This window comes from Schistocerca americana, chromosome 1 (genome assembly GCF_021461395.2).
Source record: "Schistocerca americana isolate TAMUIC-IGC-003095 chromosome 1, iqSchAmer2.1, whole genome shotgun sequence".
Classification (NCBI taxonomy): domain Eukaryota; kingdom Metazoa; phylum Arthropoda; class Insecta; order Orthoptera; family Acrididae; genus Schistocerca; species Schistocerca americana.
Window position 1 is genome coordinate 677,701,991 of NC_060119.1, and position 21,210 is coordinate 677,723,200.

The 21,210-nt window shown below is 38.3% G+C and overlaps 1 protein-coding gene across 4 annotated transcripts in view; it reads left to right on the plus strand.

Moving 5' to 3' along the window:
- The window catches only part of LOC124608858 (protein UBASH3A homolog), a 257,494-nt gene that overhangs the window by 10,250 nt on the left and 226,034 nt on the right, over nt 1-21,210 (plus strand). For 2 of the 4 annotated variants that reach the window (XM_047140020.1, XM_047140023.1), the window contains one exon: nt 12,611-12,643. The exons of the other annotated variants lie outside the window; for them this stretch is intronic. In XM_047140020.1, coding sequence (XP_046995976.1) covers nt 12,611-12,643 — 33 coding nt within the window. The remainder of the gene's footprint in view (nt 1-12,610; nt 12,644-21,210) is intronic. 4 annotated transcript variants of the gene reach the window in all.

Here is a 21,210-nt window from a genome sequence, read left to right on the forward strand (position 1 = left end):
AGGAGGTCTTCCTTTATGGCCTATAGTGAGTAATATTGAAGAGCCAAACATCTAGTTTTCTTGCTGAGACCATAGATTGGCAAAAGTCCACATCATATATGGAACTGTGTCGATTTTATCCACTGACTGGGGGCTCTCCACCTAAGTAGTTCGGATCTTCTAGTGAGCTTTGATGTAGTACCTCTTTTTAAAAATGAACCTCTTGCTGATTCCTTGGCTCTAATTGGTAAACAGTTTGTCGGATATCATTGTTTTGTTTTGACAGGCTCTTTCCGTAACCTATTCTATGTTTAACCGAGAATGTTTTGAACAAACTGATGGCATCAACATGGGCAGCCACTTGTCTCCCCTAGTGGCTAACTTTTTTTGTGGAGGATTTTGAGGAAAGAGCACTTGAGTTTTTTGGAGGTACGTGGATGATACTTTTGTAGTGCAGTCCCATGGAAAAGATGAGTTAATGGAGTTTTTACATCATCTTAACTCCATTCATGAGAACATTCGATTTATATGGAATTAGAGGAATGTGATTGTCTCCCATTTCTGTATATTTTGGTTAGACGGATGAGTGGTGGCTTTTCAGGACATTCTGTTTACCATAAGACCACTCACACTGATTTTTACTTGACCTCCTCAACTTGCCATCACCCATCCCAAACAATGAGTGCAATTAAAACCCTTGTACACAGGGCCCATTCAGTGTCAGATGCAGATAGTGTACCTAAAGAGCTTGCACATTTAAGGACAGTGTTCAGAGACAATGGATACTTGACCTGGCAAATTAATAGGGCATTCTCAGCTCAAAACCGAGAACTGGGAAGTGAATAAAGAACACAATGTGCCAGCAAAGTCCCTGGTTTTTCTTTCCTTCGTTGGAAATATTTCCTTCAAAAGAGCAAGAATTCTTAATAATTTTCAGGAAAAAGTGACTTTCTGCCCACCACCAAAGATTTCAGACCTGCTGGGATCAGTGAAGGATAATTTGTTATTGCGAAAGGTGGGAATTTACAAAATACCTTGCCAGTTTGGTATGGCCTACATAGGACATATAACACTCACAGTGGAAGAACATTGCACAGAATACAGATGTTGCTCTCTCCTTCTGCAATCCAGCAAGTCTGCATTTGAAAAACATTGTATCTCCAATGGACATTCAATGGAGTATGACCAAACGTTAATTTTCGCCACAGCAACATCTTTTTGGGACACTCTTTTTAAAAGAATCCATTGAAATACACAATGCAAAAAATCTAATGAACCACGACAGTGGTTACCAGCTGGACAATGCATGGAATCCCACCATTTCTAAGATTTGCTCCAGATGAAGATGCCAGAATACTCAGATAACTGTGGCGAGTGACATCGCTTGAGGCAGTTAATTCTTGCAGTTCCAATAACGAGGGCACTGCCACTGGGCGGTGTGGTCCTTCTGACACATGCGCGGCAATACTGTAAGTGCGCTGTACAAGTTGAAGCGGAGAACACCTTCCTCAGTCTTTGATGGCTCACTGGAAAATGACTGGCAGGCGTCCAGTTGAAACACGGAATGTTTCAAAATGAATTTACGGGTTTTAAGGCTTTGTAGCATTTATTACATTCACCTTACAATTATAGATAATACATCAAATGAAGGAGCAACTCAAGCAGTTTTGTTTGTGTACCTGTACGCAAAGGGAAGAGAATGGAACGAGCCAAAAGTGACTGAACAATGTGTTGAATGAGTGAGAGCCTTTCATGCACACCCCAAAAAAATCAGTTCGGAAGGATAGTCGTGAATTAGCAGTTCCAGTGACATCTGTGTGAGGACTTAATGAGACCCGTACAAATACATCCTTATTGTCTGCAGTTGTTACAAGCTCCAAAGCCTACAGAGTACAGTTTATGTGCCAACTTTGCTGCATGGTGATGAAGATTTTCTGGATCGTGTCGTCTTTCGTGATGCATCGACATTTCACTTAAGTGGAAATGTGAACACAAGTAACGTGCGCATCTTGGGTTCGACAAATCCCCACTAGACGGTATAGTTGGAAAGTGGCTAAGCTGATTTTTTCTGTGCCATATCCTGGCGGAAAGTTTTTGAGGAGCCTTTCTTTCTCGGTGAAGCAACTATAACTGATGTTTCTTATCGTGATGCTCCAAATTGTGGCAGGCAAATGGCGGTAACATTGAACACTTGCAAGAAAAACTGTTTCAGCTGCTCTTTCATTTGATGTATTATTTATAATTGTAAGTCGAAAGTAACAAATGCTGCTGAGTCTTAGAACCCGTACGTTCATTTTGAAATGCCCTTTATTGTGGAATGAAGTTAACGACGACCAGCTGCAATCCTGAAATCTCTTCAAACATTTAATTCACAGGGAAAATTTTAAATTTCACACATTCCAGTGTCCTTGATATCTTCTCTCCATGACGCAAATGTCCTGATGAAAATTTTCCCTCTGCTCTTCAATGAATGCTCTGAGATTTTCAGGAAGTAATTCCAAATGTCATTTAAGAATGCGAAGTTTCAAGCTCATTAGACAATCCAGTTTTTCAAACTTCTCAAGCATGTTTTGAACAATACTTATGTAATCTGTGTCCTTTGTATTCCCGAAGAAATTGAAGATGACATCTCTTAATGCAGTCCATGCCTCGGCTTCATCATATGTCATTGTAGCAACAAATTCGTCATCACATATTAATCTATAGATGTCAAGTTCAACAGAAACACCTTCTTTGAGTTTGGCCTCCGAAAAGTTAGGAAAATATTCTCACAAATATGTGAAACATCTCCCAGTTTTAGGGAGTGCTTCATCGAACCTAGCTTAATATGTATTTGGGGGGGGGGGGGGGGGGGGGAATAGAAGTTTTTCACAGTCAATAAGGCTCAATTGCACAACATTTTTAGTTCCACGAGCAAGATTTTGGAAAACTCTCCATTTGTCTCTGCTTCAGTGTTGATATCTGGCTCTTGTTCCACTCATACAGAAAACTTGGGTACTTTGTAAATCCTTCTTGCTGGGCCAAGTACTGTACATATAACCTTTGAGTCCCCACAGATCATTTGCTTACGATCTGAGTGTTTTACTTTTGTAAGGGAGATGCTGAGTCACAGATGTTGTTGTTGTTGTTGTTGTTGTGGTCTTCAGTCCTGAGACTGGTTTGATGCAGCTCTCCATGCTACTCTATCCTGTGCAAGTTTCTTCGTCTCCCAGTACCTACTGCAGCCTACATTCTTCTGAATCTGCTTAGTGTATTCATCTCTTGGTCTCCCTCTATGATTTTTACCCTCCACGCTGCCCTCCAGTACCAAATTGGTGATCCCTTGATGCCTCAGAACATGTCCTACCAACCGATCCCTTCTTCTAGTCAAGTTGTGCCAAAAACTCCTCTTCTCCCCAATTCTGTTCAATACCTCCTCATTAGTTATGTGATCTACCCATCTAATCTTCAGCATTCTTCTGTAGCACCACATTTCGAAAGCTTCTATTCTCTTCTTGTCTAAACTATTTATCATCCATGTTTCACTTCCATACATGGCTACACTCCATACAAATACTTTCAGAAACAACTTCCTGACACTTAGATAGGTACAACAAAAAGACTGTCACAATATAGGCTTTCGACCATCAGGACCTTTGTCGAAAATAAACGACACACACACACACACACACACACACACACACACACACACACACACACAGATATATATGACTGCAGCCTCTGGCTGTTACGTTCATAATATTGTTACGTTACATCCTGGATTTTCCATTGTTTACTTTTGTAAGAATCAGTTTTCGGCTTCTTTTAGAAGAATCAGTAAAAAGCCTCAGAAGTTTTTTTTTTTCATACTCTATTCCAAACTCAAGCATTAATCCAGGTATGTCGGAACAAAATGCCAAGTCACCTTCATGTTCAAAGTAAAGTGTAAACTGCAACTCTCTCTCTCTTCCTATGGAAATGACCAGACATACCTTCAGCCAGTATTTTGTTTTCTTCTTTCTCTCGCAATCTAGTTCTGCCTTTTCTTTGCTTACATGTAGGCCTCTCACAAGGTTACTGAATTCAGATTGAGTAAACACCTCAAGGTTCAGATGTCTAGCATGCTTGATAATAGTATCTGCTTCATCATTTGAATCTGATGAGTCACCATCACTTGACATGTTTGTAGGAAGTGTAATTTTGTGTAGCGACTCTGGAGGTTGAGGTATTTGGAATGCTGGACCATGAGGAATTGGGGATGGGGGCAGATGGAAGGTGTAGGTATACAGTGTATTTTTTGTTTGTGGAATTATAATCGCTAATTACAGTGCAAGAAAAGTAACAGTTGTCACAGTGATTTGTGTGCTCCTGCCACACCATTGGGATGCCGAATGTGAAACTTATTCATTCCCCTAACCATTTCTATGCACACACAACATACTTTATGAGGTGCCCCACATTATCTTGGTCACTCAATTGAATACCAAACTATGCAGAGTACACCTTTTTATTGAAGTCTTTTATGTTTTATTGATGTTTACGTATCACATATTTACCACAAATATACCACAATGAATTTGGAGAATTCACACAACCACGAGTTGCTATACTGCACAACACAAACTCACAATGAATGTTTTTCACAGTCTGGAATACCTCTGATTTACTTTGATTATGTGCTATTGATGATTAATAAAAAAAAAGGGGTGGCACGAAATGGGGGAGGGGGAGGGGGGGGAGGAGTACTTACATGATTCCTATAAGCGTCCAATAAGTCTTGAACCACAAATTAAAAATTCTGAAGGAAGTGTATGTGCTAAAAATATTTTATGCTGATCTTCATGTTAAGCGGGGAAAAATAGATAACAGGAAACTGGAACTATTAAAAAAGTTTTTTAGTGGTTGGCCATTCTTATTCGTAGAGTATAACTGAAGTTTACAATTGTGGTGAGAGTTACTAGTTACTCATGACAGAATTTGTTAGTTAGGAGTCAGAAGGTAGCTTCAGCATTTTTGTTTTCTTTAATAACATATACATACATTGGTCATCTGCTTGTTCTCCCATTGCTTCATATTATTATTACTCTGAATAATTTTCCATCAACACAAGTTGTGCTCAGAATCCATTTTCAGTCTGCAGTGGAGTGTGTGCTCATATGAAACTTTATGGCAGATTAAAACTGTGTGCGGGCCAGAAACCGAACCCAGGATATTTGCCTTTCTTGGACAAGGGCTCTACCAACCGAGCTACCCAATCATGACTTACAACCCGTCTTCACAGCTTCACTCCCAACAATACCTTGCAACACACCATTGGGGTTAAGGTTATGGTCAATTTGATTTTTGCCACTAACATGGACTGAGTATCCCTGCTCAAAATGCAAGTCTCTCATTATTCCAGACCAGGTGTATGTAAAGGAATTTTGTGCAAGGAATTAGAAGGAAAGGTTGGCCCCCAACATGTGGACCTTAATGTGTGCCCTGATAAATATTAATAATTGCCAAGTAGTGATTGGGACTATCAGGTACTGTAGTGAAACAGGTTTTGCATATCACAATATCACATACATTTATTGATTGCAGATTCAATGATTGCTCAGAACAAATAAGGATCAAATAATCATCCCGAGAGAATTAGTGCACTTTCATATATGAAAGTGTGATAATTGTTGATATTCAGAAAGAAAAGGAGTGGAAAAGTTCTCATAGAACGGACCGAATGGACAAGAAATTGTGTTAACTGACTACAAATTGCAAAATTAAACTGGTGGTGATCATTGCATTGCAACATTAGGGAGTAAAGAGAAAGAGAATCCAAAGAAGAAACATCATGGTTGAGAGGTCACTGTATAGTGACTGATTGATTAATCTGAAACAACGCATCTACCATCATGTATAATTTCATACACTGTATTTGTGCGAAACTTACATTAATTGTGGGAGCCGAAATATGGCAAGGTTGCAGGTAGAGGCAGAAACTGGCTTGACACGCATCCCATATGCTCACAAGTCAGCTGCTCTTCTCCAAGTCCAAACTTTGAATCTGCATCAGATCCAGGCATCAACTACCTTGCTGCAGTTCCTAACACTGAAGTGTCCCTCTATCTACCACTAACAGCAAAGAAGTGACATTGATACTTTTCTCTCCTGCTCCATCTCACAATCTGAGTCCACCAAAAATATCATTTTTGCCCAATCTGAGATCATGTAAATTATTTCTCCAATCCAAAAATTCCTAACAGTTTTATGCTGGAAAGCTTGGCATCACTTTTTGGAAGATTGCGAGTGCCGGTCTATCGGAAGATTGTGATTGCCAATCTATTGCAAATCGTCGTTACAAAAACTTATGAGTGATGCCCTATGGCAAATTTCCACTCCCAAAGATTGCGAGTGTTGACCTATCAAAAGCCATCCCACCAAGACTTTCAGTAATTTGGCCTTCTCATTGTTTACACTGGAAATGCCGGCAACATCAAACGAAAGACTCACCTTTGGAGGTACCCCATGGCTTCTTTACAACAGTGAAATGTTATCTTACAGGATAAATTGTTTGTGTGGGTGCCCTGGTTTCATCGGAGAAAAAATTGTATTCATATTTGATGCTATGGCGAGGGCTGGGTGAGTACACCACACTCGGCATACAAGTAATTTCTTTTGCGAGTATTGCTAATCCTGTCAAAGAGACACACTGCACTCTTCCATACTGCTCCCAGGGACTCTGGCATCCAGTGTTTACCCTCAGTTGCGCATGCCCGGTCACTTGCCTCACTCACTGAAGGCAAACTGAGATGAACAAAAACTGCAAGAGACTTGATTCCATTCCCCGCCAACTACCAGAAGTATGTATTCAATATGCATTTTAGAATTAAAAGGAATCATCATGCGCTCACATGTATAATACTGCTCCTTTGGATATACACCTGAAATTATGAGTTAGGCCCATAATATTGTGGAATTATGTATGCTGAGTGAAAAAGAATGAATCACAAGGCTGGCGACACCCTGACACATTTCAACCTCGTCGCTTACCTTCAAAGCTTCATAGAAGTTATGCATAAATTTCAGGATTAGAACTCCTTGAAGGAAAGATGTGCACTGAACGATTACTCAGATCCGAATCTTTCTCTTCTGCGAACAGGTTCTCTACCAACTGAAGTACCCAAGCATGAGTCAAGATGTGTTCTCACTGCTACATTTCTGCCAGAATCTCATTGCCTACTGTCCAAATTTCACAGAAGTTCTTCTGCAAAACTTGTGGGACTAGCACCTGCAAGAAAATATTTTCAGAGACGTGGCTTAGCCACAGCTTGCGGGATTTTTTCCAGAATGGATTTTCATTCTGCAGTTGAGTGTGCACTGATATGAAACTTCCTAGCAGATTAAAACTATTTGTCAGACCTGAATCTGAACCCAAGACCTTTGTCTTTCGTGGGCAAGTGCTGTACCAAATTAGCTACCCAAGCAAGACTTATAATCCGTCATCATAGCTTCATTTCCTCCACTACCTGTTATCGTATGTCATAGATATATTATGTAATCTTGAAAAATTGTATGACACTATGTGGACATTGATATACTCGGCCAGCTTCACAACTGATGCTTGCATGGAAGTAAGTTTCATATCAACGCATACTCCATTGCAGAGTGAAAATTCGTTCTGGAAATGATCCTACAGGCTGTTATAAAGCTACATCTTCACAATATCAATTCTTCCAGAAATGCTAGTCCTCTCAGTTTTGCAGGAGAACTTCTGTGAAGCAAGGAAGGTGGGAGGTGAAGTACTGGTGGAAGTAAAGCTGTGAGGATGGGCTGTGAATCATGGTTGGGTAGCTCAGTTGGTAGAGCAGTCGCCTGTGAAAGGCGGACATCCTGGGTTCGAATCCAAGTATGGCACACAGTTTTAATCTGCAAGGAAGTTTCATTGATTGTACTTTTTGTATTGTATATAACACACAGTACATATCATTTCACAAGTATTGTTCTGTGATTGTTGATTAATGTATTTCTTAATAGGTAATTAAATTGATACCAGTTACAATTGTTAGTAAAAGAATGAGTCCAAAATTATTAATAACCTATGGTATAACTTTGCTTATATTTGTATTGGCATGCATGAAACTTTCTCCAGCTAAGGCTGTGACATTTGTTCCTGTTCTAAATACAGTTGTTTCCCAACAGTCTGCATTAAAATGAGAGTTTCATGTAATACTATCATCTAATTGGTTTGCATTTACATTTCAACTAATGGGAATTCTTATTTATAACTTGAAACTGCCAAAAATTCATTAACAATTCTTTTAAATTTCTTGATGATTTCGCCAACTGAAGTGCCACGCATTTAACTGGGCACCAATGGTAATTTGACATGATAGATCACACAGTTTGAGGAATGAATGCTTAATTCATTCATATCAGATGTCCACAGAAAAATTCAACCAAATAAGCCCTTAAAATAATTATCTGTGTCTTTTACGACTATAGGGGGACCCACACCACAATATTAAAATACTCAGTATGTATGTATTAATGAAAGAATATCATTATTGAATGATTATACAAAGCTTATTATCATATCACAAAGAGACAACTTTTATCATTAACATGCATTTATTAGGCCATGCTTACCACAACTTCTGAGCAACTTCGGGAACATTGCATCATTTGCAGTGCCTTGTCCATTCTTTCAGGTGAACTTGACATCAGTGTGAGTTTGCACATCAGTTTTTTCATTGTACTACATCAAAATGAAGGAATCTGATTTATTCCTTAAATTTTTCCACCATGATTATGATAATCTTAAATGATACAAGGAAATGAAGACCCTTCTACCTACTAGTTTATCCACACACATATATACTAAGTTCATCATTATGCTCATTTTTACTCCAATTAACTGCCTTACAATCCTCATTTGTGTGAATGCATCCGCTGTAAAATCTGATAAGTCCAAACCGGTTTTCTTCCATATTCTAGACCTATGACTAGTAAACCCTATTTTATCCAGCAAGAATGAATAGACAGTCTTTGCTAATAATGCACAATATTTTGTTGCAAAGTGTGGTTCATTTATGCAAAGTCCCCTGTTATCATCTTACACTAATACATTCTCTTATAGTGTATTTTCTGTTGCATATCTTGTTGCCTCTTTTAGGACTTCTCTGCATTTCCTCATTTCTCTTTCAGCAGTGATGATCTTCTCTGAATTTGTATTTTTGTTCCCCCACTCCTTTCTTTATATTTTATGAAGAAACAAATAGTGTTTGTTGCAGAGCTGCAGCTTTTATTATTTACATACCAATGATGTATTTCACCTGATTCAGGCATCTTCAAATTGGCTGATATTAGATGCTGTTAGGCACATGGGACACTGAACATAAAAAACACTGTAGTAAATGATTCCCCTCATCATATATTTGGAAACATAATATGGTGTCCTTTTCGAGGCGTGCAACATAGTCTAATGAACACAAAACAGCACCAGGCCAACACAGATCGGTCACCATGTAAATATGAGCAACTACACCTGCAAAATGTTTATATGGTGACAGATCTATGTAGGCACAATCCTGTTTTGCATTCATTGGGTACGTTGCATGTCTCAACAACACAATGTTTCTGAATGTTTGACGAGGGCAATTATTTGCTGAGACGTTTTATATGCTCTGTCTCCCATGTACCTGACACCTTCTAAGATCAGTCATCTGAAGATGCTGAATCAGGTGAAATGTGTCATTTGTAAATAAATAATAATTTAAGCTCTGCAACCAAGACTGTTTGTTTCTTGATCATATATTACTGGTTGCTGTACCATCCCTGCAATAACTTGGGAAAAAATCTTTGTATTTTATATTGTCTGTTGTCTTGTTTTTCTCCTGAGCCATAAACTAATTGTTCTTGTTTCCTTCCTGTCTATCAATGTTTGTCTCTCTTCTGCCTGAAGCTGCAGTTTTTCTCCCCTGACCTCTGAAATACCAACTACACCCTCTGCCAAATGTCACTTGGCACATCTTCAAATATTATCTGTTCCTTCTGTTATTTGAATAAGCCCCAGGTTCCAAAATTTAGTTGGCCTATATCCTAGCTGCTGCCTGCAGACACATATCTAACTCCTCTACTTTTATCTGAAAATAGTTAATCTTTAGTGCTTGTCATGAAGTTAATGTAAATGGCATGCAGTCTGCATTTTTTAAAATAAGCAGACTTTTCAGAAATTATTATGATAAAAAACTCGTAGTTTAAACAGTCAGTTTGCTTTAATTGCATGGGAAATTGTGTGTGAAAGTAGCCTTTGAAGTGTATGGGAAGATAAAGTTCAATCATTCATTCATTCGTACAATGTGCTCTGTAAATCACACCATAAAGGAGAGTCTGTAACCATATGAAAAGCATTTCGTTATGCATTAACTTGGACAAGCAGCCACCACAGGTAATGTCTGTAAAGAATTTGAATATTTACTCATTCATTCATCATGTTCTGTAGATCCCATCTAGTAGGAGAATCTTCAGGGATGTGGATCAAATTGAGATACACATTAATATGAGATGAAGACATCATAGAAACATAATCTGTACACTGTATGAACAATAAACTACCATTATACTGCTTAATGGTGTTTACACTTATGCCGTCTAAATTTAATTCAGTAAATTAGTAAAAAATATCCTTCTTGGAAGTTGCTGCTTATCTACTATTAGTAAATTTATGTTTATTTTATTACAATGATATTTTTCAAGAAAATGTTCTTTTTTAAAATATATATAGAGGGACTCCTGTTAGTAGTACACATTATTACTCATTACAAAGCTTTATAACAAAAATTGCTATTTGCCATTTAGCTAACAGAACTTATGAATTCCTGAATCTACATACCCAGTTAATTTGAAGAAAGAGTGGCAAACAACTCATATTTTTAATTTTCTTTTGAGCTGGTAGAGATTCCCCCTTTTTTCTGTTTTATATTAGATGTGAGCTTTGTTGAATATATTGTCACCATAGTACATAAGTTCTTCCTGAACCCAAGATAAGGAGTCAAAGTCTACATAAAAATGATTTTTTGTGGCTTCTGTTGTGATAGTGTACATCACAGTTCAGTTTTAAACTGATTTTTATCATCAGCAACAACAAACAGTCAGGAGTAAAGTGAGCATAAGAATTCCAAGATCCTTAAAAAGGCTTCTTCAAGTTAGATGGTTATTTACTTACCACAATATTCATATTGCTCGCTGCTGCTGAACAAATTTTATTTACTTTAGGTGCACAGCACCAGAACATAATTGCATGAGACGAGAGGGAGTGATAATAAGCAAAATAAGCAAACATCCATGTCTGAAGGTCAGTACAATGGGAGATGTTTCTAAGGGCGTAACATACTGAAATGTGCATCTTGTTTAGTGTGTCTGTGTGAACCACCAAGGAATTTTACACACTGTGCTTCACTCAGTGTATGGCTATTAATATATACTTATGGTGCTAAAAGCCATTATTGCTTGTTTGAAATTGCATAATGTGTATCTTTGTGAGATTAAGACTTAAGCTGTTAGATGTGAACCAGTTGTAGGCCAGTTCAGATATAATCGAGCTGTGTCTGTGAGAGTTGAGTATGGACCCTTGGTTAGTGTGCCTGTATCACCAGGCAACATTACAATTTGTGAACTGCCCTTTAAAGTCAATGGTACATCATTTATGTAGGTTAGAAACAAGAGTGACCCCAGTACAGGTACCTGTGGTGGCACTCCATCTGCCTGAGATATAATCAGTTATGAGACTCTTTGCTTTCTCTTATGGAGGTAGAAAAGTCCATCCATGCTTGAGGGATGCCATCAATACCATAAGTCTTCAGTTTGCCAAGTAGAATTTTGTCATTCACCCAGTTGAAGGCATTGGAAAGGTTGCAGAATATGAACATGATAATTTTAACAGATTATGACTAGTGAAAATATACTCCTGGCAATAAATATAGGACTTAATTCTAGATTGCTTTATGTATATGAGGAGAAATGCAGCTACTGTGGGAGAGGAGAGGGCTCTTGCTGCAGCACTCAGCTACTGTTTCTCTACTACTTCGTACTAAGCATTCACAGGCCACTATAGTTGTACTTTGTACAGGAAAAATTAAAACTCAGAAAATTATGAAGCTTTCTTAGCTGCATTGCCCCAGAAAATTATACCAGAGGACAATATTGAGTGAAAATAGGCACATCTGCAGGTGAAAGATTTACAGGTGCAGAGCATACAGAGCTGAATGTGCAGGTGCTGCCATGGTTTATTATTAAAGACATACTGAGTTAATGTTGATCCCCTTCACAAATAATCTGTTAAAAGATTTCCTCATTTTTTAATATTTTCATCAGTAATTCTGCAGTTATCTTCAGCTACAGTCCTCTGATATCAATATTGTGAACTGAATTACATCTCAGGCTGCGTATTCAGGTGTAATTTTTACAGGTTTAGTTACATTAGCAGAATACAGTTTAACTGCTATGCATATGTCTCAAATAATTAGTTGACATCTTCATTCAAAATATGCTGTAATCTTGCTAGTTTATTGAGGTAATCATATTTTTCCATGCACATTTTTTTATTTTATTTTAAGAAACATTCTCCCTTTATAAAATCTTGTCGTAATTGTTGTAATTTTCTTGTACATGCAAGCAAATGATGGACGTGTTTATAAGAGGCCAACAGGTGAGTATAGTATACACTTCTCTAACCAGAGTGTAGAAAAAGGCCATTACTTTTTTGTTATAAACTTACATTTTCATTTTCAAACATTGTTGATTTATTAATACTTGTGTAACTGAAAGAGCATCATCAGAATTTAATCAGTTTCAAGACAGTGCCCTTAAGCTGTAATACCCTTGCTGTAGCAGTCCTGTTAAATGAATCCAGCTGTTTGTGTTTCGTGTATTTGCACTGCTGAAAACACTTCCTTGCTAGGTTGTGTTTTCTCTGTAATATTCTTATAATTTCTTCTCTGTTCATTAAAAAAAAGAAAGGAAATGATTTTGAATGTGACATGCCAGCTGTTCCTCCACTTCACTGATCTATAGCATTTGGACATGGTCTCACCGTATATTTTTGATGCTGCTATTTTTTCTGGAAGACAAAAGAGCTTTTGGTCAAGCCTAATCTTCAGTTCACCCTGTTGTTGTGGTGGTCTTCAGTCCTGAGACTGGTTTGATGCAGCTCTCCATGCTACTCTATCCTGTGCAAGCTTCTTCATCTCCCAGTACCTACTGCAACCTACGTCCTTCTGAATCTGCTTAGTGTATTGATCTCTTGGTCTCCCTCTACGATTTTTACCCTCCACGCTGCCCTCCAATGCTAAATTTGTGATCCCTTGATGCCTCAAAACATGTCCTACCAACCGATCCCTTCTTCTAGTCAAGTTGTGCCACAAACTTCTCTTCTCCCCAATCCTATTCAATACCTCCTCATTAGTTACGTGATCTACCCACCTTATCTTCAGCATTCTTCTGTAGCACCACATTTCGAAAGCTTCTATTCTCTCCTTGTCCAAACTGGTTATCGTCCATGTTTCACTTCCATACATGGCTACACTCCATACAAATACTTTCAGAAACGACTTCCTGACACTTAAATCTATACTCGATGTTAACAAATTTCTCTTCTTCAGAAACAATTTCCTTGCCATTGCCAGTCTACATTTTATATCCTCTCTACTTCGACCATCATCAGTTATTTTACTCCCTAAATAGCAAAACTCCTTTACTACTTTAAGTGTCTCATTTCCTAATCTAATCCCCTCAGCATCACCCGATTTAATTTGACTACATTCCATTATCCTCGTTTTGCTTTTGTTGATGTTCATCTTATATCCTCCTTTCAAGACACTGTCCATTCCGTTCAACTGCTCTTCCAAGTCCTTTGCTGTCTCTGACATAATTACAATGTCATCGGCGAACCTCAAAGTTTTTACTTCTTCTCCATGAATTTTAATACCTACTCCGAATTTTTCACCCTAAACTATTTTTATAGAAGAAAGGCCTGTAAACCTTCACCTGGGAGCGATCTTAGTCCCTGTAATCCTTCCATATCAATGTCTAGGTTTCTGCTGGTGATCTCCTTACAGCAAACTGAACTTGATGTTGGTACAGTGTTGTGTGTGTACCTACAAATCTTTCCATCATGGAAAGCAGTACTCAAGAAGTGGAAACCCACTGGATGCATTGAGATTCACTCACTCTCAGTGCTTGGCCAGCTGATTAATAACAGTTTCCACTTATAGTTTTTTGTTGGAGAAAGTGGAACTACTATGCCACAACCCACAAGGAAAGAATTCACATTAATGTCAATTGCCCACTGTGTTTTGTGGAGCAGCAATGTCTACAAGATATGAATACATAGCATCGTGTCCTCCTCACACTCTACTTGGTTATTCATCATACAGCTTTCAATACACATGGCCACTATTGTCACTGGGCATAGTCCACTCTTAGCACCCAGAGATGACATGGTCGTGTGTGTGTGTGTGTGTGTGTGTGTGTGTGTGTGTGTGTGTGTGTGTGTGTCTACATCTGACAAAGGGCGTGGTCTCTTAACTGAATGATATCTAGCAGCCTTTTTCGTTGTGCTTGTTTGTTACTCAGTGCCTCCTCCTACTTTGTGAGTAGCTATTGAGCCTTTCAGATCGTATGTGTTTCATTGTTTGACTTTGTGGATATAGTAATATAAAGTCCTTGGACTAAAAATAATGTAAGGAGTAAAGGTAACAACTCACTGATTAGATGAGCTGCCGAGCTGTCGACAGGCACATAAACGAGACTGTGTACAGTACTACATTTTGGATTAACCCTTCTCCACAGCTTTAAAATACACATACATGGCCACATTGTCCCAGATGACTGCACTGTGCACTAGACTGGGAGTGAATGGGTGTGACGGGTGGAGTGGGTGATGGTAGCTAGGGCTGGGGAAGAGTGGCTGACAGCACAGCTGGGAGCAGGTGCACAGAATAGGGATGTGGCACTGGTAAGTTCATTTTGGCTGCAGGAAGGGGGAGCTGTACTGAGCACTCAGCGACAAGAAAGAGTGGATAGGGAGAGTTGGTTAGAACACAGAAAGTGAGAGGTTGTGGAGAGGAGTGTGAGAAATCCGGGAACCGGGGATAGTGAAAACTGATGCCAGTGGGTTGTGGTGTTGAAGGATATGATGTGAGAACAATTCCCATCTATGCAATTGAGAGAAGCTACGGTGAAAGATGGCTATGTTGTTTCAGCTTGGGATGATATTTGGTGATGGTGCATACACTGGCAGACAGTACCCACAAACCTGTCTACAAATAGTTTTGCATGCCATATCCACAAATGCCCCTAATCTTCTTACCACCATCAGGAACCAGCTGCAAAAGAGCACCACATCCTCTCACCCTTGTCGCCCAGTAAGAGTTCAGACTGGAGTGACTTAGCCGTACCCTTTACCATGGCTTCTCTGAATTACGTAGATAGGAATTGTACTTCCAGCACATCTATTGATCACGTAATGCTCCTGGTATCAGTCTTCACTAGTCCCAGATTGACGCCCACCTCTATCCTGTAAACAGTCTCCTCTTTCTATGTTCCTCTTTCTCCTCCCAGTCTGATTTTTGGCATTGAGGGCTGAGCACAACTGCCTCTACCTGCAGCCGGAATGAGTTGGCCACTGCCACATGCCTATTCCGTGCTTTTGCTCTGTGCTTTCAGCCACTTTTCCCCAACCCTCCCTCCCTCCTTCCTGCTTCATTCCTCCCCATTGCCCATTCTTCCTGAGAGAATCCGTCACCACAGCAACAGTGTCAGCACAGTGAAGTCAGCCAGGACAAAATAGACATGCCAGGTGGTGGAGAGAGAGAGAGAGAGAGAGAGAGAGAGAGAGAGTGTGTGTGTGTGTGTGTGTGTGTGTGTGTGTGTAGGAGTATGGGTATGAGTATGAGTACTCTTTACCTTTGAGGAAAGATTCGTGTGAAAGCTAGCAATGTTCTCAGTGCCTTAATTATTCATTGAATTGCTATCTTTGCTCCTCAAATTATTCATAGGTATAATTTGATGTTCTAGGCACAGTGCTTTTGAGAGGATAAGTTGTATAAAATCCAACCTTTTAATTTTTTATCAGTTTTAATGATGTATATACTGCAGTGTCTGAGCATTAAATTTACACAGTATGTAAAAGAATTGAAATTCTGTGTGTATAAAATGCCGGAAACAATTTTTCACAAGAATGATGATGTGTAAAATTTGTTAAAATATTGTGTAAAATGAACCAAAAAATTAAAAAAGAGCATTGGGGGCTAATGTGCAAATTTTAAAACTTTCCCCAGATTTGTGTATTGCCTGATTTCTCCCTAAAATAATAATTTATCAAATAACCAGTTCAATCTGTGGTGTGTGCTGTTCTCCTCATTACAACATTAGAGGCTTTAGTGTATATATTCGCTGTCCGCCTCTGTAGTGTAGCATTACCACCTACCACACAGGGGGCCCGGGTTTGATTCCCAGCAGGGGACTGGGTGTCATGTGTCTTTCATCATTATTGACTTGCAAGTCACCGAAGTGGCGTCAACTAAGAAAGACTTGCAAAAAGAAAGACTTGCAATATGGCGGCCGAATTCCCCCGAATGAGACCTCCCGACCAACAATGCCATCCGATCATGTCATTTCATATATTTGTTACACATCGTTCAAATTAAATTTATTAGTTGAATAAACTGTGCATTTTGATTTTAATTTTTGTGTATATTCTGTGTGTGGTAACAGCCAATTCAGGGAACTTTGTTGACAGCATTTCACATACATTTATTATTATTGTTGTTATTGCTACTATTATTATCATTGTTATTATGCAAGTACTTCTTGTGAAGCAATGAAGAAAGCAGTGAAAAGATTTTGTTCTATGTGGATAAGAAACTTTAAAGTTTATTTTGTCATGGAAACAGAGCTTACAATCTTATTGATGACAAAGTGAAAAAGACAGACCACAGTCTGTTCTAAACTGATGAGATGACATTGCACAATACCTCCAAGGATGCCGTCTATACTAGGACATTCACCACCTAACACAAATGGACTTCCCCTTGTGCCATTACAATATCAAACAATTTAAGGAGCAAAGGTAACATCTAACCAAATAGGTGAGACACTGAATAGTTGATAGATAGATATAAACAAGGCTGAGTACGTTGCTAACTGAGGTGAATCCTTCTTCAGGACTGTAGAGTGAACACACACACACACACACACACACACACACACACACACACACACACCCTTGTATGGCTATGTTCTTCAGAGCTTTAGAATATACATACACATTGATTTATAGATGGATTTCTATCACTGTTTAAGAGCTATTTTCCAAGGAAAAAATATGCACTGACAAGACTCCAGAAAAGCTATGAACTACAAAAGGAATCAGAATATCATGGAAGAAGAAAAGAAAATTATATCTGCAATTGTAGTGTACAAGCCACCACCTTTATTTTTTCAGACTTACGGGGAAAAGCGATATGCTCTTTGAATTCTGACCTTAAACCTCTGTGTGCCACTCCTGAGCACTCCTCTGGTAGCATCTACCACTGGAGTTGGTTAAGCATATCCAAAGGCCTCTCACACTACCAATCAATCCCTTGACACAACTTGGTGCTCCTCTCTCAATCCAACATCGTAAACATCCCTAACTGATTAGCAGTACTCAAGAAGAGTTCTTGCAACTGTTTTCTAGACCTTTCATAGAGGAATTACATTTCCTTAAGTTTCTACCATTGAATCTTATTGCGTGGCATTAGAGTTTCTTACAACTACTTGTATGTAACATTTCTCTTTTTTAACACTACAAGATTATTTGTAGGTATTTTATGGTTTTACTGTTTCTAGTAGTATTTTGCCAATATCATAATTTTACAGTAATGTGTCTATTCACCTATTTATGTGCAATATGTTACATTTATTTAAATTTAGGTCAATTGTGAGTTCTTCCACTAATCATCAGGTCTCTGAGACTTTCTGCATTTCTCTACAGTCTTCTGGTATTGTGACCTACCTATAGATAACAGCAATGTCTGTGAACAGCCTCTTGGAGCTTCCAACGTTATCCACTAAATATGAAATAACCTATAACAGTGCTCTAATACTCCCTTTGAGTATTCCTGAAATTACCATCACATCTGTTGATTTGAAATGGTCAGGACAAGCAGAGAGGTAGGGTTATTTCATATTCCAAGAAATAGTATGCTACTGTAAGAAAAGGGCAACTAAAAAGTGGAAATATTTACATGCTCAGCAAAGTATCTGCAGGTAGTAGTGCCATCTGTCAAGGAGGCACTTGAAACATTTAGCTCTTGCCAGAAGAATATGGAGGAATGTGGCTCAAGTTTAAAAGATTAGTTGACCAACCACTGGATGGGTATGTATAGTCGACAGAACAAAAGCTGTCTGCACAGAAAAAGGGTAAGTCCCACATTGGACATTCTCAGTGTGTACAGCCACGTATTAATTTATGCAACACTTTTCCCCCTTGATGTCGATGTTGTATTATAACAGCATATTGTTATACCATTCAGACATACTACATACAAAATTCGAAATTAATGCCAATTAATCACTATACAGTGTAGTATAGGATATCAATGATGATTGCAAAAAATCTAGCAATTTGACGGGCAGCTGAAAGAGATGTTTGTGTTGCTGTGTGAGTAGCTCACAGTCAGAGTGCTTGGTTCTCACTCACTGAACCAGAGTTCGGGTCTGCTGTATGGCTATATTTTTGTATGTTCCTGTCACAGTAGGTGCCAATGGCCTCTCTGAGGTAGCGTCTCTTTTCTTCTTGACTACAGCAGTGGTGCATATTATTTGTAGTCTTTAAGAGAACTATTCTAGTACAGGCTAACAGGAACTATATCTAAAAGCTAACAAAATCTTGGAACAAAATCCATTCAGGTTATTTTAAGGCCATTCATTTCATAGAAGTGAGAGAATGTTGTTATTTTGAGGGGTAAGCGATTTTAGATCAATCAGACTTCTAGCAAAATTCTACCTTTTACGAAGCTCATATTTCAGTTTTGGGAGAGAGTAACTAATTGAATAATTATTCAGTTCTTTGTCATGAATGAAGCTGGTAATGATATTTTTTTTTTATCAAATTCCACAAAAGTTAGCACCATGCTCAACAGCAATCCTTTTGCTCTTTTATTCGAGAACAATAAAATTCGCTATCACTTTCAATTTTGAAAACGGTTAGGTCCTAATTAAGTTGGCAAAGAAAATGATTTGTCTGTTTGCATAAAACTATTCCCAGACGTAGCAGGTAGAATGAGCAGAAAAAATTATTAAGAAGAGATTGTGTAAGAGAGAATAAATGTTTGATGATGAGCACATAAATTTTGATATTGAAGTGAAATTACAAAGAACTGGAGAAAAATAAGTTCAACTATTCAAAATAATGGCTCTGAATAAGACAGTGGAATTCTATTGGACAGTATTTTTTAAAATTCAGTTATACATTTATAATGATCCAAATGAGTTATCCCTTCCAGTTGACAGTAAAAGTGTAGAATACAGTTTTCCAAGGGAAAAGTATGGTTAATTTCTCTGTAAGTTTCAAGAAAAATAGAACTCAATAACATTGGTGGTCTGTGACTATGACACTACAGATACCAGGTGATGGAATGCACTACTATTTGCCTTAATGCCGTTATAATTTAGTTTGAGAAAGTATTTCAGTTCTGACTTGATACTGTGTTTAATTTACCCAGAGGATATTATCATTACTGAAAATGAGTTCGAATATAGAGAAAAAGAACCTATTACAAGCGAGTTCACTAATATGAGAAATCTAGATTCTGACTAAAATAAGTGTTCAGCTCTGTTGGAAGGTATTAGAACTTATATGCGATTGCAGTCTTTCTCGGTGTATTCCACTGATGAATTCTTCTCGGGTTATCAGTTGAGTGGAGGTGTCGTCATGTCGCAATGTTTCTTCGCCAGAAATTGATGGGTACGAAACGTTGCAAAAAAGACAACGCCACTGCTCAGCTGATAACCTGAGAAGACTTCATCAGTATCAGAACTTAAGTTTTCACAGCACCTGAGGCATAGAGCAGTGACAATAAGACATTTACACAGCTGGATAATGTTGAGAATCCTTGATGTTAAAAGTGTTGAATTTCATTTTTTGAGTGTATGTGATTGTAGGGCTTTAAAATTTGAAGTTGCATAGATGTTGTACCAATGTTCATTTGATTATATTCTTCACAAAGCACTGTTTCATTTGCTATAATGAATTGTCCTTCAAACCAATCATCATAACTAGGAAGCTAGGTTTCTAGTGTAAGATGGCTTATCCTAATATGTGACACTATGGGTATCATAATACGCAACAATATCACGTATTAGAACACGGTATCTCATATTAGGGTATCTTCATCTTGCTACCTCAGTAGCTAGATTCAATCTCATGTTTTTGCTAAGTGGTTTGACAATTTTGTAAGTTTTGTGAAGCCATCTGATGGTGATCTTGTTGTGCTTACACTTGATGAACATCAAATCACATTTGTGTGATAGACAAAGCAAGAGAAAACAGTGACCACATGATCTGTTTATCAACCCATTTCTCACATAAAATACTGTTTCTTGTGTGGAATTCATGGGACTATTTACAATGCATTATCCCCAAGAAATACAAACCTGGTGGGCAAATAACCCAGGTTTGCTAAAATGGCCTCTAGAAAATGGGACTCTTCCATGTAACAGGCCTATACTTAGAGACAATGACTTTGCAAGACACCAGGAGTTTGCCATACGAGAAGCAACAACAGAGTAAATGCGAGTCCAGTTGTTTTCTGGCCGGCTCTGAAAATCAAGAGCCACCTGATGTAGTAAAATCAGCAAATGCTGAAGCTGTGAAACTGTTGACATTGTTTCCATACGGGGAACATTTGAAATGATTCAAAGAGATGAAAAGCTGTAGCAGATTCAAAGGAGACACAAGTGAAAAAAGAAATAGAAAAAAAAAAGAAAAAAGAAAACCACAGGAAAGAATCTTCCATTCATTCATAGCCTGATACAAATTTGATTGAGGCCAGTGCTTCAGATGTGCAATCTGAAGAAAAAGATGCCAAATGCATATCCTCCAATGGTAATTTCTTTGAAGACTAACATGGAGGAATGGGCACATAATGTGTGGAATGCTGTCCTTGGGCTCCTGAAGAATGTTAACTTCAGAAAGAGCTTTAATATGCCCTGACTGCAATTCTTATGCAC